The sequence below is a fragment of the Strongyloides ratti genome (genome assembly GCF_001040885.1).
Source record: "Strongyloides ratti genome assembly S_ratti_ED321, chromosome : 2".
In the NCBI taxonomy this organism is placed as follows: domain Eukaryota; kingdom Metazoa; phylum Nematoda; class Chromadorea; order Rhabditida; family Strongyloididae; genus Strongyloides; species Strongyloides ratti.
The window spans coordinates 16405195-16423409 of NC_037308.1; the positions used below are offsets into that span (position 1 = coordinate 16405195).

The 18215-nt window shown below is 25.0% G+C and overlaps 9 protein-coding genes across 9 annotated transcripts; 5 read left to right on the forward strand and 4 right to left on the reverse strand.

Annotated features, from left to right (window-relative positions):
- Positions 1 to 69: 69 nt before the first annotated feature.
- Positions 70 to 1011, forward strand: SRAE_2000518800 (Interferon-induced, double-stranded RNA-activated protein kinase; the record flags this gene model as incomplete). The annotated part of the gene is made up of 2 exons (XM_024644169.1): positions 70 to 307; positions 359 to 1011. The coding sequence occupies 2 exons, from the start codon at positions 70 to 72 to the stop codon at positions 1009 to 1011; spliced, it is 891 nt and encodes a 296-aa protein (XP_024509756.1).
- Positions 1012 to 4492: 3481 nt separating this feature from the next.
- Positions 4493 to 7297, reverse strand: SRAE_2000518900 (Dynamin-like 120 kDa protein, mitochondrial; the record flags this gene model as incomplete). The annotated part of the gene is made up of 2 exons (XM_024644170.1): positions 4493 to 7223; positions 7263 to 7297. 2 exons carry the CDS (start codon positions 7295 to 7297, stop codon positions 4493 to 4495), a joined length of 2766 nt encoding a protein of 921 aa, XP_024509757.1.
- Positions 7298 to 8103: 806 nt separating this feature from the next.
- SRAE_2000519000 (Persulfide dioxygenase ETHE1, mitochondrial) lies at positions 8104 to 8917 on the forward strand (the record flags this gene model as incomplete). The annotated part of the gene is made up of 3 exons (XM_024644171.1): positions 8104 to 8139; positions 8186 to 8816; positions 8865 to 8917. 3 exons carry the CDS (start codon positions 8104 to 8106, stop codon positions 8915 to 8917), a joined length of 720 nt encoding a protein of 239 aa, XP_024509758.1.
- A 329-nt stretch (positions 8918 to 9246) lies between these two features.
- Positions 9247 to 9873, forward strand: SRAE_2000519100 (Bifunctional epoxide hydrolase 2; the record flags this gene model as incomplete). Its single annotated transcript, XM_024644172.1, has 1 exon — positions 9247 to 9873. The coding sequence occupies one exon, from the start codon at positions 9247 to 9249 to the stop codon at positions 9871 to 9873; it is 627 nt and encodes a 208-aa protein (XP_024509759.1).
- A 412-nt stretch (positions 9874 to 10285) lies between these two features.
- On the forward strand, positions 10286 to 10940 carry SRAE_2000519200 (Bifunctional epoxide hydrolase 2; the record flags this gene model as incomplete). Its single annotated transcript, XM_024644173.1, has 2 exons — positions 10286 to 10878; positions 10925 to 10940. 2 exons carry the CDS (start codon positions 10286 to 10288, stop codon positions 10938 to 10940), a joined length of 609 nt encoding a protein of 202 aa, XP_024509760.1.
- A 201-nt stretch (positions 10941 to 11141) lies between these two features.
- On the reverse strand, positions 11142 to 12337 carry SRAE_2000519300 (Proliferation-associated protein 2G4; the record flags this gene model as incomplete). Its single annotated transcript, XM_024644175.1, has 2 exons — positions 11142 to 12161; positions 12203 to 12337. 2 exons carry the CDS (start codon positions 12335 to 12337, stop codon positions 11142 to 11144), a joined length of 1155 nt encoding a protein of 384 aa, XP_024509761.1.
- A 1231-nt stretch (positions 12338 to 13568) lies between these two features.
- SRAE_2000519400 (Uridine kinase) lies at positions 13569 to 15086 on the reverse strand (the record flags this gene model as incomplete). Its single annotated transcript, XM_024644176.1, has 1 exon — positions 13569 to 15086. One exon carries the CDS (start codon positions 15084 to 15086, stop codon positions 13569 to 13571), a length of 1518 nt encoding a protein of 505 aa, XP_024509762.1.
- A 721-nt stretch (positions 15087 to 15807) lies between these two features.
- Positions 15808 to 15960, forward strand: SRAE_2000519450 (Hypothetical protein; the record flags this gene model as incomplete). Its single annotated transcript, XM_024644177.1, has 1 exon — positions 15808 to 15960. One exon carries the CDS (start codon positions 15808 to 15810, stop codon positions 15958 to 15960), a length of 153 nt encoding a protein of 50 aa, XP_024509763.1.
- A 206-nt stretch (positions 15961 to 16166) lies between these two features.
- SRAE_2000519500 (Hypothetical protein) lies at positions 16167 to 16939 on the reverse strand (the record flags this gene model as incomplete). The annotated part of the gene is made up of 2 exons (XM_024644178.1): positions 16167 to 16528; positions 16591 to 16939. The coding sequence occupies 2 exons, from the start codon at positions 16937 to 16939 to the stop codon at positions 16167 to 16169; spliced, it is 711 nt and encodes a 236-aa protein (XP_024509764.1).
- Between the last annotated feature and the right edge of the window lie 1276 nt (positions 16940 to 18215).

Sequence of the window (18215 nt, forward strand, 5' to 3'; positions counted from 1 at the left end):
TCTTTAAACAGTATTTTGATATTCAATATATTTTTGCTGCGTGACATATTTATTAACAGGATTATAATAATGGAGAATAATCATATTCTATCATTAAGATCATTTATCCTAGATTTTGATAATCAAAAAGAAATAGGTAATGGTAGTTTTGGAACAGTATGGAGAGCAAGAAGTAGAAAAAATTTTAAATATTATGCTATTAAACAACAAATATATGAGCATGGACAAAATTTAGAAAGAGAAGTTAATAATTTAAAAATGTTAAATCATCCTTGTGTTATAAAATATTATGATGATTGGATAGAAAGTAAGTTTTTTATTTTTATCATTAATATATATATTTTTTTTTTTAATAAAGAAAGATACCCAAAAAGTTATTTATATATTCAAATGGAATTAATGGATTTTTCATTAGATAATTTATTAAAAGATCCCAAATTTTTAGAAAGTCCTTTTAACAAAATTGGTAAAAGTTTTATTTTATTTCAGTTAGCAGCTGGATTAGCTTATATTCATAGTAAAAAAATAATACATAGAGATATTAAACCAGCAAATATTCTTGGATATCAATATAAAGAATTATGGAAAGTCAAAATAACAGATTTTGGTTTATCTACAGTACATGAAAGATTTGGAAGATTATCAATGATGCATACAATGGGAAATGGTACACCATTATATTGCGCTCCAGAAGTTGATATGTCAACAAGATATAACGAAAAAAGTGACATTTTTTCTATGGGTATAGTATTTTATGAAGTTTTACGAGATCTGAGAAATAGTTTTAGTATTTTTGACTTTCGTCTTTTTATTATTAGGCAAATAAAAATGCCAAAACATTGGTTAGAAGAGTATCCAGTTGAAAAAGAGATTATCTTAAGAATGGTTCAGTATGAACCAAAAAGAAGACCTCCAATTTCAAAGATTTATCCTGATATGTTAATTTGCATGAAACAGGAAATTGAAAATAGTCCTGACTTATATCCTAAAATTAAAGATATTTTTAAATAATATCATTTATTTATTGTTTGAGTAATATTTACCTACATTAAAAAAATAAATATCAACTGTACCTAACATTATCAAAAAAATTTTAATCTAGGAATAAATCAATTATAGCTGAAAAATTTTTGAAATTTTTGTAAAAATCAGGTGTACCTGATAATTATTTTTTGAATATGAAAAATATTTAAAAAAAAACTTAACTTCTATGATGCAATTGGAACCAATAAAATTAAAATAATTATTCTAAATAATATTTTTTTTTTGAAAAAGTTATTAAATTTAGTTTTGTTTTCAAAAAATTTTTTTATTTCCAAGTAAAACATAAAAGTATTTTAGAAATGTTTCAAGTAAAAAACTTATAACTTAAGTAAATATGAATCTAGAGCAATGGAACTAAATATGTAAAGCTTCTTAAAACTATTAAGCTATAATACATATTTAAAATATATTTAAAATTCCAAACTGTTATTAAGATAAAATCTCTGAAATTTTTGTGCACTTTAACAATTGTCATAATGTTTTATATCTCAATAACAGCGGAAATATATAGAAAAAAAAATTTTTGACGTAGATCCTTCGTAAAAAAACAATTAATAATTGCTTTGAAAATTTTGTTTTCAAATATCTCTAGTTTGAAACAAGATATAAAAATAGACGGAAATTTTTTAAAACATCCATTATTTCTGACTTCATATCTTTGCTGAAACTTATTACATTGTCATAAGACTAGTTTTATCAGATTCTTTATAAAACTTCAATCCAAAATAACATTTTTCTGCAAAAATATCACTAAAATTTGTCAAGATTTGCAACTGGTCTAAATATCTCAAACTTGACTTTCAGCGTGAGTAATAAAAGTAATTTTTTTTCGAATTTTGATATGATATTATATTCATCTGATAGCCCTTGAAAAATCATGAATTTTAAATATAATCAAGACTATATCAGAAGTAAAACTTGAGAAGTTGTGATGAGTCAAAGTTAGAGGCGAACATGGGGAATATTTTTTGAAAAAATCCGACTTCATTGATAAAGTTGAAAATATTAAAATTAAACAAACTATTCTAGATCAAATTTTTGAGAGAAGTCGATTAAACGCAGTCTCATCTTTGTACCTCTTCTCGATCTCAAGATATGATGAAAAATGCATCTTGAAAAAGTTTCAAGTATGAATCTTGTAACTCAAGTAAATGAGCTCCTAGAAACATGAAACTAGATGCGCTGGACTTCTTGAAACATTTGAGCTATAGTCTACGTTGAAAATATTTTCTAAATTTCAATCGTTCTTGAGATACATTGTTGGGTATTTTTGCGCGCCCAATTCCTTTGTCATCATTTTTTATATCTTAGCAACTGTTGGAGATATAAAAATTTTTTGAACGTAGACCCTAAATGAAAACTGAAAAGTAGTTGATTCCAGAAATTCGTTTGTTAATACCTGTATTTTGAAGCAAGATACAACAAAAGGCGGAAATTTTTTCTAAATATTCATTGTCCCTGACTTTTCAATATCTTACCTGAAAATTGTCAGATTACTATAAGATTAGTTTCATTCGATTATTTTTTAAAAATTGGTGTAGAATAACTTGTTTGTGTAAAAATATATTTGATTGTAACTGAGATTCATAGTTGGTCCAAATATTTCCAACTTGACCTTCAGCATAAGTACTAAAAAAACAACTTTTTTTCGAATTTCGAAATGAAACTATACTCATCTGATAGTCCTTGGAAAATCATGAATTTTAAATATAATCAAGGCTATATCAGAAACAAAACTTGAAGAGTTGTGATGAGTCAAAGTTACAGGCGAAATTGGGAATATTTTTTGAAAAAAATCGACTTCCATGATGAAATGAAAAATATTAAAATTAGAATAACTATTCTTGATCAGATTTTTGTGAGAAGTCGATTAAACCTAGTCTCATCCTTGTATCTCTTCTCGATCTCAAGATATGAGGCAAAATGTATCTTGAAAAAGTTTCAAGTCTGAAACTCATATCTCAAGTATATGAGCACCTAGAAGCATAAGACTAGATGCGCTGGACTTCTTAAGACTTTTAAACTATAGTCCACATTGAAAATATTTTCTAAATTTCAACCGTTCTTGAGATATATTGTCTGGTATTTTTGCGCGCCTAATTCATTGTCATCATTTTTTATATCTCAATAACTATTGGAGGTATAAAAATGGTTTGAACGTAGACCCTAAATGAAAACTAAAAAGTAGTTGATTCCAGAAATTGGTTTGTCAATATCTTAATTTTGAAGCAAGATATAGCAAAAGGCGGAAATTTTTTCTAAATATTCATTGTTCACGACTGTTTTATATCTCAGCTGAAACTTGTCAGATTACCTTAAGACTAGTTTCATTGGATTCTTCAGAAAAAGTTGGTCTAGAAAAAAGTGTTTTTATAAAAATATCTCTAAATGTTACTAAGATTCATAATTGGTCCAAGTATCTCAAACTTGACCTTCAGCGTGAGTACTAAAAAATAACTTTTATTCGAATTTTGATATGATATTATATTCATCTGATAGTCCTTAGAAAAACATAAATTTTAAATATAATCAAGGCTATATCAGAAATAAAACTTGAGGAGTTGTGATGAGTCAAAGTTAGAGGCGAAAATGGAGAATATTTTTTGAAAAAATCCGACTTTATTGATAAAGTTGAAAATATTAAAATTAAACAAACTATTCTAGATCAAATTTTTGAGAGAAGTCGATTAAACTTAGTCTCATCTTTGTATCCCTTCTTGAATTCAAGATATAGTGAAAAATGTGTCTTGAAAAAGTTTCAAGTCTGAAACTCATAACTCAAGTAAATGAGCTTCTAGAAGCATGAGACTAGATGCGCTAGGCTTCTTGAAACTTTTAAGCCATAGTCTACGTTGAAAATTTTTTCTGAAATTTAATCGTTCTTGAAATACATTGTTGGGTGCTTTTGCGCGCCCAATTCTTTTGTCATCATTTTTTATATCTAACTAGTAATTGAAGATATAAGAGGTTTAAACGTAGGTCTTGCCTAAAAATTTTTTTATAATTAAATTCAAAAATTCATTTGTTATTAGTTATATATTAATACAAGAGATATAAAAAGGGGAAATATTTTCTAAATATTAGTTTTCCTTGACTTTTGATATCACAGTTAAAACTATTCACATTATCATGGTATTGATTTCAACCAATTACTTTAAAAAAATTAGTCGAGGATAACTAGTTTCTAGAAAATTAAAAATTAACATGTTAAAATTAGAAAGGAAATTTATTTACAAAAATTAAAAATCCATTAAAAATACAACTAGCCAAAAATTTGAATAAATAATTAAAAATTTGATATTGAAAACGTGGAAATTACAAAAAAATGAAACTACTAAATTTGAGTAATACCAGAAATTTATCCTTTATTTTTATTATTTTAAAACTTTTTGATTTAATAAGAAGCTTTCGCGAATTACCCCGTACACAAAAAAAGCACCTAATCTACTTATGCTTTCTCTTCACGCAACTGAAGAATGAAGTTTTCTAATTTTTCTTGAATGTGACGAACTTGTCGTAGCTCTTCAGCCAATTCTACGCGACGTCCAGTTAGATATCTCTTTTTAATTTCATTTTCTTGTGACCATGCATCAAGAAGTGTTTTAATTTCTTTTTCTAAATTTCTTTGTTCTGTTGACATTATTTGTTGTCGTAAAGCAGTCGATGAAAGCTCAAGCATTTTTGAGATACGATGGAAGAAAATTATAACATGTGTTTCAATATCTCCATCATTAAATCCTTGCTTGTAATTTTGATAATAATTCTTCCATTCTGCAGAAACACGTAAAAGTTGAGAAAGGAAATGTTCTTTATAAATTAATCTCCATTGCCTTCTTATTACATCACTTGGTAAATCGAAAAATCCACGTGCTTCAAGACCTCTTTTAACAACAGTCATGTCATCATCAGATAAACCACTTTTGTGATCAGGATCATTATTTATAATGTTTCTCAAGTCATTTTGAATACAACCATTCAATACTTGCTCATCAGTTGGTGTTGTCCAATGAGTCCATGAACTTATTAAACTGGGCCCTCTAGCTTCATCAATAAGTTTTCTAACTTCATTTAGTCTCTCAGAAACCTTCTCATTCATAAATTTGCATGCTTTTTCCCATGTAGCACGATCATTAATAGCTCTATCATCTAAAGCCTGAAATTGGATAACTTTTAAATAATCTACAGCTTTCTTATCCCATCTATGATCTTTTAGAGATGTTTCAAGAACTGCTTCTTTCAAGTTATCAAATATTCCATCTTTTTCATGTTTTTGATTATTACTATTTCGGACTAGATTTGTAAATACAGATGCTAATGTTTCATATCCACTTGTAACACTTTTATAAGCAAGTTCTTTCTCTGCAAAATGTCGTAATTTTATATCAAGTTGAGTATTAAAAGTTCCAGCATTGTCAACAGAAAGCGCCGGCATTAGTACTTGATCAAATATATTGAAAGAAATCAAATGCCATAATTTATCTTGTACTTCTTTTTCCCATGTATCAGGTTTGACAAGTGATAAACTTACAATTTCATCAAGAATTTCTCCTCGTGCTTTGTCAAACAACTCATCTCGACTTAGTTCTCTAATTCTTGGAAAATTATTACGCCATTCTGCCTCAAGATTAAAACGTGCAGCCCTAAATGCATCAGCTTGAGTTTCTATTGAATCTTTTACCATTTTCCAGAATCTATCAGATACAGCAAGAGTCATATTTTTTGTAGATAATTGACTTGGAGTAAGAAGTCCTTCTTTAAGTAATCTTGATTTTTCAAAAAATTGCTCCTCATATTCTTTAATATTTTCAATACTATCGGCTTTATTTCCACGTCCAGTAACAACACCAAAATATCCTAATGCTTTCATTGGGAATAATGTTCCTTCTAAAATACGTTTGATTCTATTGAGATTTTGAAGACTTGCTTCAGCTAAATCAATTTTTGTTAAAACAAAAATTGTACGTCTTCCGTAAGGATCTATTGAACTAACAAGATCTGTGACATTGCTCCTTTCAGCATCAATTGAACCATCTTGAATGCATAATATTATTGCATTTGGATTTTCCATATATTGTTTTGCCATTTTTATAATATCATCTTTTGTATCACGTGCCATGTCAGCTGTAACTGTTGAAATGACTCCTGGTAAATCAATTAACACAATCCTACTTAAATTTGGTCCTTTAACTGTAAGGCTGATAACATCTTGAGAGACAGTCTTTCCATCAGCAACTGAATTTCTCATTCTAACCTCAATTTCATTTCTTAAAGCTTCTAAATCTTTTTCATTTGTAAGATCAAATTCTCTAGTAGAATCTTTAAATTGTGCTACATGGTAAGGTCCTTCAGATAATGTTACTTTTACAGGTGAACGTGTCATCATCTCCCCTGAACCACGTGGAAAAATTCTTGCCTGTGCGACCATTTCAAGAACAGAGGTTTTACCAGCACTTTGATCTCCAACAACAACAACTCGTGGTAGATTATCAGCAGTGTTGTATGAAGTATCATATTCAGTTAGTATATCAAGAACTTCTGAATATAAATCTATCAAACTACGTTTAATATTTTTCATGTGCTTTAATGATGTTTGATCAGTTAATAAAAGTTTTTGCTTCAAATTAGTATTTTCTTTCTCCAATCTCTCTAATTCTTTTTGGTATTGAGATTGTACTTTAAGTAATTCCTCTTGTAATTTTTTAACCCTTTCTTCTTGTGACAACACCTGTTCAGTCTCTTCATCTTTCTTCCTTCCAAATGCAAAACCTCCAAATGCCGCCAGTAAACCCCCATTTACTTTATCTTTATTACTATTATTTTGTTCTCCATTTTCATTAGATTTACTTTGCTCTTTATTTTCATTAGATTTATTATGTTCAAAATCTATTATTTTTTTATTTAAACTTGGTATAGTTTGAGTAAATGTAAAGTTATTCCAATTTTCAAAAGCTGCCTCAAGTTTCGTATTAAATTTTTTGGTAAGTGATCCATCAATTTTCAACCAAGGTGGAATATCAGGTAAATTTTTTTTCCATTCATCATACCAATTGGCAGTGGCAACACCTCCACTCAGGGCACCTCCAAACATCCAATATCTTAATTTTAATGCATGTTTTAAAATACTTGTAGCAATAGCCCGTTGAGCAATAATATTATGATTACCATATTTAGTTAAATAACTAGAAATTGTTTTTTTTTAAAGTTAAATTAATTCCTACCTTTTATTGAGAATGGAATATCTATAGATAGGCATTTTTTTCCCAAAAATATTAAAATGATAATTTTCTTAATATTTATCAGTATATTTTGTTTTCTATTGACATATTCAAGAACAAGCAAATAACAAACATTCCAGTTAAGAGATAGCTTGAATAAAATGAACAGTAGAGAAGAGGTATCATCTATATATAGGAAAATAGATATATTTTAAGTAATTTTGAAATGTGTATACGATTCTTGTGTTAAATCTTATTTTCCTGATTTAATGCTTTATGTTATCATGTAAAAAAAATACCTTGCTGGTTTATGAGATGATGTGGTAATCATAATTTTAATGTCTTTTTAAACTTTATGCTAATTGAACTTTGTTTTTTTATTTATCACTTTTTCAACAAACACATAAGCTGGGTGGAAATTAATAAAATGTTTAGTGTTTTTAATCTTAGGTAGAAGGTTATTTATTCACTGTTTCATAGAATGTATTTTTGAAAATTATTTACTTAATAACGTACATATGCACTTTATTTGAGGATTGTGAAAGAAAACGTGCAGATATTTAGATAAGAGAGAAAATATATGGTTGTATTGTCATCAAATTATTTCAATTACAATTAAAACATAAAAATAGCACATTTTTAGAATTTTTTTTTCTCGGAAAAATTATAAACTTTAACTTCTTATTTTGTTATTTTTGTGCGAATTATTTACGTTTTATGTTTCTATATCAAAGATCATTGTTGTAAATCGTTCATTGTTGTAAGATAACTTTCGTTATTTAAAGATATTCTTTTGATTATTTTTGTATTTTATAAATTTTAGTTTTTCAAAAAAATAATAATAATGAATATTGTTAAGAAACCATTTGTCTTTCGTCAGGTATGTTTATTTTTTTTATTAGTATATTACTTGTTTTTATATGTAGTTTTATGAAAGCATGACATCGACATACACTTATATTGTTGGTTGTGAAAAAACAAGAGAAGCTATTATTATTGATCCCGTCCTCGAGACTGTTGATAGAGATTCAAAATATATTAGAGAAATGGATTTAAAATTATTGTATGGAATTAATACTCATGTTCATGCTGACCATATTACTGGTACAAGTGAATTAAAAAAATTATTTCCGAAAATGAAATCAATGATAAGCCCTTATTCTGGTGGAAAAGCTGATCTATTTATAGATTATAATAAGCCGCTTCAGACTGGAGAATTAAAGTTTTACTTTTTATCGACACCAGGTCATACAAATGGATGCACAACAATTGTGTCTGATGATCTTGAGGCATGTTTTACTGGTGATGCTTTACTTATAAGAGGTTGTGGTAGAACTGATTTTCAAGGAGGAAGTGCTGAAAAGTTATACAACTCGATAACAGAGCATATATTTAAATTACCAGATCATTATAAAGTTTATCCAGGACATGATTATAATGGTGTACATAATTCTACCATAAGAGAAGAGAAATTATTTAATCCACGATTAACAAGATCCTTACAACAATTTGTTGAAATAATGAACAATCTTAATTTGGATCACCCAAAACAAATAGGTAAATCATATCAATTATATTAAATTTTTATTTATAATTATATTTTAGATAGAGCAGTACCAGCAAACCTTAAAGATGGTATTATTGAAAGTAAAAACTAATTAAATTGATAGCAGTTTTGTTTTGAAATATAAAATATTTTTATATATTTGTGTATTTTTATGTTAAAAATGTTTTATTTTATGCATTATTTATGATAATTTAAAAAATGAAAGAAAAATGTACATATTACACATATAGTAGAATGAGTTTTTACTGATTTGATTATAAAGTAGGATTATAATTATATTTATTGATGTCATAGACATTCTAATCAAAAAATGGTTCATGTATATAAATGGAAAGTATTTTGAAATTTATACATTGTACTTTTATTGATAAAATATCTATATATTTTTGTTATATTTTACAAAGTATATTAAATTTAAATATGTCAACTGTTGATAAAAATATTAAGGCCTTCATTTATGATATGGGTGGTGTCGTAATGAGATATGTCTATAAGGATATGGCTAGTGCTGCTCAGTTACCTTCAACTGTATTTGGAAAACAATTAGAACTTCTTGAAACAGGGAAAATTAGTGTTGAGGAATTCTTAGAAGAAAATAGTGAAAATGATTGTTTAAAGGAAGTAATTAAAAAATATGGAAATATTTTTCAAAAAAGTGATTTTTATGAAAAAATCTTAGAAAAAGATGAAAACATTGAAAAATCTTTAAAAGTATTAAGAAAAAATGGTTATAAAATTGTTTTATTAACAAATAACTTTTTTCTTGATAAAAATAAATTGAAACCAACAATTTCATGTGATAAAACTTTATTTGATATTATTGTTGAATCATGCAGAGTGGGAATGTTTAAGCCTAATAGAGATATTTTTGAATATACTCTTTCATTACTAAACTTACAACCTTCTGAGGCTGTTTTTCTTGATGATCTTGAAATTAATTGTAATGGAGCTAAAAATGTTGGTTTGAAAACAATTCAAGTAAAAACAAATAAATCTGAAGATGCAGTAAAAGAGATTGAGCAATTAACAGGGCTATCTATTTTATGATAAAATATATTATTGATATTAATTTCTTTTCTCTTTTTACTAATTTTCTACATTCTTAGTGTAATTTTATTCTTTAACAGAACAAATATTTAATCTGAATAAAAGTTTAACTTTTATTACTTTAGCGTAAGAGACCTTCAAAATTATGCACTATAAAATTTGATATTTGGTGTGTTACAACTTTTTGTTAAAAATTAAAATCATGTGTTAATATATTCAATTTTAATAATGTGAATGACTGTTTTTTATATTTCTTTTAATAAAAAAATTATTTCTGTTGTATATTTATAAAAATGTATATATCAATACCATCTCTTCAATATTTTTTTATTTTAATTTTAGTTTATAAAATTTTATATTACTATTTTTTACTATGTTTTTAAAAAAAAAGTATAAAGCTTTTATTTTTGACATGGCTGGTGTAATTATGAAATACACAAATAGTCATGTTGCTGAAGATGCTCAAAATCCAGAGTCAAATAATTTAATTGAATATATGGAAGCACTAGAATTAGGAAATTATAGTGTTGAAGAATTAATAAAATTATTTCCTGATAATCATCCTTTAAAAATATTTGCTAGTAGCATTATAGATTCTAATGATTTAGAATCTTCCTCTTTAATACTTTCAAAAGATGAAAATTTTTCAAAATGTATTCAAAAATTAAAGAAAAAAGGATATAAAATTGCTTTGATAACAAATAACTTTTATATTGATAAAGATAAAAAGAAAACAGTTATTATTAAAGATATTTCTGATTTTGATGTTGTTGTAGAATCATGTAAAGTTGGTATGAGAAAACCAAATCCAGAAATTTATGTATACACATTAGCATTACTTAACGTTAAACCCGATGAAACAGTATTTGTTGATGATTTAAAAATTAATTGTCAAGGAGCTAAAAACATAGGAATTAAAACAATACATGTACAAAATGGTGATACAAAATCAGCAGTTAATGAGATAAAAAAATTATCTAAAAATAAAATTTTAAATCCATTTAGGTAAGCTACTTTAGAAATTTTTTAATCACAGTAAAACTTTTATTAGTTTCACTTTTTATTAAAATTAAATTGCATAATTTATGATTTAAAAATATTGTACATATTTTTTTTTCTAAACAACAATAAAATTCATTTAATGATAAAAAAATTTTTTTTTTTTTAACAATTTTAATTTTTAACAATATTATAAACTAATATTATTAATTTATAATTGAACAACATATATTGAACAGAAACTTAAAATTTTTAAAAAAAAAGACTTCTCATTGAGCTGTTTTTTCCTTTTTAATCTTTAGTCCTGTTTTTAACAATTGAGAAATATTTTCATCAACAATTTCTTTTTCACAAGTAACAATATTTGAATCAAATGGCAAGCCAGCAATTTTTGAAACTCCTCCAGGAAGAATAAAAACGGTATATTTAAACTGAACAACAACTTCTCCATCTTTCTCATACATAACATGATGAGGTTCCATAATTCCATGATTTGTACATTCTAAAACACCAACACGAGCCTTGACTTCATCATCCATAGCACGAATGGTGAATGGCATTGATCCAAATTTATTGTTAGCTTCACTATAAAATGCACGGGAGTTTTTCAATTTCAAAGCATATTGTTGTTCAGTTGACTTTTTGTAAACAGTTGTACGAGTATCTTTCAATTTTAATTTTCCACTTCCAGTTGAAACAAGGATATCAAGAGCAAATACATCATATGGTTCAAAAGAAACTTTTGTTACATGTTGTCTTTGTTCATCAGAAGGATTTTGAACAATTCCTTTACTTCCATGAATCTCATCTTGTTGTAATTGATGAGAAACCATATTTTCAACAAGAGATACATCATAATATTTAGTTATTTTCATCATTGTATCATTAACTGCTTGAGAATCATATTGTCCAGTTGGTTTAAGCATTCTCATTGCAGCTTCAAGACATTTATTTGCAGCTACAAGAGCATTGGCAACTTTTCCAGTTACCTTATTTTGTTCACTAGCTCCAATAACAACTGTATGAGCAGCAGTAGCAATATAACCATCAAAGTGAGTTCCAAGATCAATTTTTACAACATCTCCATCCTTCAATATAACATCTGGATCACTTTCTAATGGTGAGAAATGACAAGCACAATTGTTTACAGATACACATGTTGGCATTGCAATTCCTTTATAAAAATTCTTGCCTTTATATAACTTGGAAGTAGCTTCGATAATAAAAGAATCTCCCATTTTGCAAAGATCTCTGGAAGAAGCTCCACTGACAGCATTTTTAATTACAGTCTAAAAAAATATGTAAAAAAAAAAAGGTATGATAAAAATACCTTAAGTGCATCATTTGTAATTGTAGCGGCATCACGGTATTTGTTATTAACAGTATCATCATGAGGAGAAACTTTCAATTCTTCTGGAGATTTGTAGTCTTTGCATTCTGAACCGCATCCGGCGTGTGGAGCCATATTAAATTCTAAAACTTACAAAAATATGATAATTAATATAAAATAATGAAAATTATTTCAAAAAAAAAACAATAATTATGTAACTATTTATAAACAAAAAAATGATTTGATAAAAAAATTTGTTGTAAAAACGAATTTCCAAACAATTCTTCCTAGCACTAAAATTAATACGGTGTCTAAAATACCTCTTTCCAAAATGAACAGTTTCTATAGACAACATATGCACATACATATATTTGTAGTGTAGGTATTATTTATATCACTCAAGGTCAAAATATATATTATAATTTTTTTTTAAATCATGGGAAATGATAAAATAATAATACGAAAATAATTATTTTTAACTACAAGGACAATATAAATTGTTATCAATAATAAAATTTTAATTATTTTTAATTAATATATTGGTTTTTAAAGAATTTTTCTAGTTAAAATAAAGAAAAGTATATTACAATATCATAAAAAAGTTTATCTATTTATATGATAGTACATAATTATAATTTTTGTTTAAGACAAATATTTATTTAGATAAAATTTTCCTATTAACAAAGCTTAATATTTAATTAATTGGTAATATTAAATTAATTTGATATATTGTAGTAAACAATTAATAGCTATCAAATAAGTTATCTTACGAGAAAAAGTGATAATTCATCAAACAAAATTTTTTTTAGTTTTTATATATTTAAAGAATCTTAGTGTTCCATATTTTAAAATAATTGGAACTATCTGCTTCATGCAATAAATAAAGTTTAATTAAATTAAGAAATATTATTTTAAATGACTAGTTACATAGAAATAATTATGATATTTTTTTGTAGAAGTTATAATTTAAAAAGTATTGATACATTAAAAAAAATTACTTTTAAATGAATAATATAAAATAGGCTTTATGAATTAAAATATATTTTTAAAAATAATGGCATTATAAGATTAGTTTAATAGTATAAAATGTAATATTTCCAATTATTTTAGTAATATTGTATAAATTAAATGTTTTTTTTACTAAATATTTGTTTTGTTATTTATTTGTCAAAGTAATTAATTTTCTAATTAAACTAAATTATTTATAACATGTTTTTAGATTTTATAATTCAAAAAGTTTTTAAAATAAATCATTTAAAAAATAAAAAAAGTAGAACAATAATTTTTGACAATAAAAAAAAACAAGATATCATTAAATTATTCATTTAACTAATCAAATGGAAAATGTATTATGATAAGAAATAGATTAATCAAAATATTGATAAATTCCAGGTTTCAATGCATCAATTTCACTTTTCAATTCAACATTTTTAACAATCATATTAATATTAGGATAAGCATAGGCTATTGACTTAGCCGCTCTGTCAGACATTAAAATACCACAAATATAAATGTCTTTTTCATTAACTTGATGATCAAGGAGAACACGAATAGCCATCAATACAGAGCCAGATGAAATAATTGGATCAAAAAGGAAACATTTACTTTTATCAATATTTCTAGGAAATGAACAAGTAAATAATTCAGGAATATTAGTTTGTTGTTGAATTTTTACTAACATACTTCCTTTTTGAATATTAGGATCATTATAAAAAGTTGAATTTTCTATAATTTCACTTGCTACTGTATAGCTAATAGCTGTATTTGGTTTATCAAGAGACTTAAATTTTTCTAAACAAGACATTCCAATTTCTTCTATAATTTTTTGTGAAACTCCAACAAATTCTTTTCTTGAAATCATTGATTTTTTAATAATATTATAGACACCTTCCTTATTATAAGGTTTTTCACTTGTAATAAGATTTGGTGGAAGACAAGATGACAAAACATTTTCAGGTAAATAAATATTGAAGGGTATAGCTTTATATACTTTACTACTTCTATATCCTTTTTCAATTAAAACAGATTCACATTTTTTAACTATAAAACTAGTAGCAACTTGGCATGCAGCATGATCATTAGAATTATTATTAACAACAATATCTGCATAAGATTTAAATTCTTCGCAATATGTTTCATAAGCTGGTTTAACAAATTTCAAATATTGAGTAAGAACAGATTCAATTGTTCTTCCGCGAAATTCTGTATCACGTTTAAGACGTCTTGCTAATCTTACATCAGCATCAGCATCTACAAATACCTTAACATTCATCATATCACGAATTCTCTTATCACAAAAAGCTAAAATTCCTTCAAAAATTATGACATCAGAACCATAATGAATTTTACTAGCTGTTTCAATACGAGAATGTGTTGTAAAACAGTATTGTGGAATTATAGCAGAATTCCCTTGTTTTAATCTATGAAGTGTTTCAACAACAAGATCCATTTCCAAAGCATTTGGGACATCAAAATTATAGTCATCATTAGCTGCATGCTTTCTCTGCTCGGCCGTTAAAACTTTATAAAATGAATCCATAGAAACAATATTAACCCACGGTATACCCATATCTGAAACAATATTAGTTGCAACAGTTGTCTTTCCTGATGAAGAACCGCCACAAATTCCAATTACAAAAGCTTCAGATTGTTTTTTACCAGTTTCATCAAACCATGGTGGTCTTCCCTTAGTATAAATGTTTCTTGACATTGCTTCATTTAATTGACATTCCATGATATCATCAAACTTAGAGGTTGAAGTTTGTCGTTGTCTAATAACAGAAGAAATTTCTCTAGACTTTTGTAACAAGTTGTCTGTTTCTTCCTCACATTTGTTATCACATTCATTGATAGTAATGTTGGGAATTACTTTGTTTTCACCCATATTTCCTAAGTTTAAAACCTTAAATATATAATCAATTAATAAATATTATATAATAAACAAAATTAATAGAAGTATATTAAAATTTTTTAAAAGAATGCATTTTTATTCAAAATGGCATGTTTATATATGAACAATGTAAGTGCAAATAAATTAAAGCTGATAACTATCTACCATAAGCTAATGAAAAGTAGTGATAAAAGTATAAAGATTTTTTTATACTAATTGCTATTTAAAATAAATAAATAGATATAATGTATAATAATATTATTTTAAAGAAAAATTGATATATTTTCATTTGCTTGAGAATGAGCTATTACATTCTTTATGTAAAGAAATAAAACATTAAATAGTTAATCTAAATATATCTTTTTATAATTATAAAATATTTTTAAATTAAATTAAAAAACATTTATTCAATATAATATAGAAGTAAATCTTTTTTCAATCAATGGGATTTACAAAAAAAAAAAATTTTTTTTTAATAATATGCATCCCTATCGTCTCGTCTAAAGGTTTTTTGTATTTATTTTAATTTTTTTCTTAAAAAGAAAGTGGAATATTACATTTGGAATGCTATGTATATAATTGTTAAAAATTTACTTAATATTTAAAATTTTTTTTTCTAGTAAATTTTGAAAAAAGACAATGCATCCCTTTATGACTCCACAACAACCACTTCCAGAATACAAGGGAGGATTTTTTGGATCTTTGGAATATATTTATGCACATCCAAAAATTTGGTAAGATTTATAATATTTTTATAACAACAAAAATTTTTTATTTTAGGGGATTAACAAAAGGAATTATAACTTTTGGCATTGGTGTTGTTATGGCCAGAACAATTTCACAGGAATTTGCCAATCCTATGCCTTAATCTTTAAATAATTCTTTAAAATATAGTTATTTTTATCAGTAAATACCTCTTTTTAATTTTTTGTTTGAAATTATTGTAACATAAAATGTGAGTATTTTTATTTTATAAGCATATTGTTTATTAAAATTATTTCTACTTGAAAAGACAAAGAAATCTAACATACATTATTAAAGATTTAGTTTATATTTATAATTATATTTTGACTTTCAGTTTGTATCACCATTTTTTTTTAACATAGCTCTTTTCTTCAAAACATTTATTAATGCTGGTGGAGTGTCTGAAGTTGTAGCTTTTCTTTTCATTATTGCTTCTAATGCTTTATTTTTTGGCTTTTCATTATTATCAGTATTATCTGTCGTAGTGTCAATTCCATTAATAATAATTTCGGGTGTTGGAAATTCATCACTGGAAGATGATTTTTCTACAATAATAGGTGCTGGAGATGGTACAATCAATTTGTCGTCTGACACATCATAAATTGATGGTGGTGCTGAATAACAACCTTCTTCCGCCTGAATCTCATAAACACGTTTTTGATGGAGAATTTCATTATTATCAGAGGTGGGACCTAAAAGATAAAAATAATTAAATTTTTTGTTTTTAAAAAAATTTTAAAATAATAATTTGTACTTTTTTTTTTAAGTTGAATTGAAAATTTACTTTTATGACCTCTTTTTCTTGGTCTCCTATCATTTTCCTCCTCTCCCATACATCTTCCAATTATAAAACAAAGAAATAGGAAAAAAAGTATTCCTAAAACTAATAATATTAATGCAGTAAATCCAGTTGTAGAAGTATGGATTTTGTTAATTCTTCCAAGAGTAGAATTTTTTTGATCAGAAAATTTTATTCCATTCAATAAAGTTTCATTTGACTGTGAAATAATATTTGTAGGTGAATTTAAAATAATACCACCAGTTGATGGTACTATAGTAGTATTTAATTTTAAATTTGATGTAAATAACCTGTGATTGGACATTTTAATTTTTAGCAATATCAATTATCCATAATTTATTTTGACAAAACAAATTTTTACAACTTTTTAATATTTAGTAGATTTTTTTTAATGTATTTTACTAATACAAAAAAAAAATTTAATAAAATAAAAATCTAAAACAAATATGATAAAAATGTAAATTAAAAAGTTTTTGTTTAGTAAAGCAATGAGTATTCAAATATTATATGACAAAAAATAATTGAAATATTTAAATTATCTATAAACGGGATGTTAACAAAAAAAGTTTTAAAGAGGAAAAATTTCTGCTTTAAAAATAGGTTTTTAAAAATGTATAATAGCATTAAAAATTAAACATGCTATTTGGGTATGTGTTAAGGGAAAATGTTCAAAAATTATAACAAACGTAGTTATAAAAAAATTAAATTTCTTCAAACTGTTTATTATTTTATTATTGTATGTTAATAAAATAAACATTTACTGTAATTAATTTATATATATATTAATTAAAAATATATTTTTATAAAAATTTATTGCACTTTAATAATTTCAAAATTTACTTCATTTATTACTTAAGAAAAATAAATTAAATAATATGTAATAGCATAACAATGTTCCCTCGAAAAATGAAATATACATTGTTTATAAAATAAAATGCTTTTAACATAATGAAAACTATAAAAGTAAGGTACAATAATTAATATAATATATTAATATTATAAATACAACATATTTTTTATTTTTCCATGAAAAGCATATTAATGATTTAACCAATTATCCATTATTTTATTTATTTATTTTTGTATAAAATAAACGGAAATTAAATAGTTTGATTAATTCCTGTTGTTTTTATTAAATGATATTAAAAATTTAAATAAATAAAAATTTATATGATAAATATTGTAAATGAACTTATTATGAATTATTAAACTTATGGAAGTTATCTTCTTTTTTCAATTGATTATCTATATGAAAAGATAGATAAGTTATTATTTTAAAATTAGAACCAAACAGTTATATGGAAATATATACTTGAAATATATTATAAGGAAATTAATGAAAATTAGTCATTTAAAGGATATGTCTTGAGTATCATTTTACACATTTAGAATATAAATTTTTTATTTGCATGTGTTTCCTCATCTTTCATAAATTTTACTTAAAGCAATTGTACATTTAAATTATTATTATATCACTTTAACACATTTTTATTTTTTGGAAAAATAATTAAATTTAAAAAAAATATTTTAAATTGTTATATATATAAAAAAAAAAAAATTGTAGAAGTATAGATTTATGT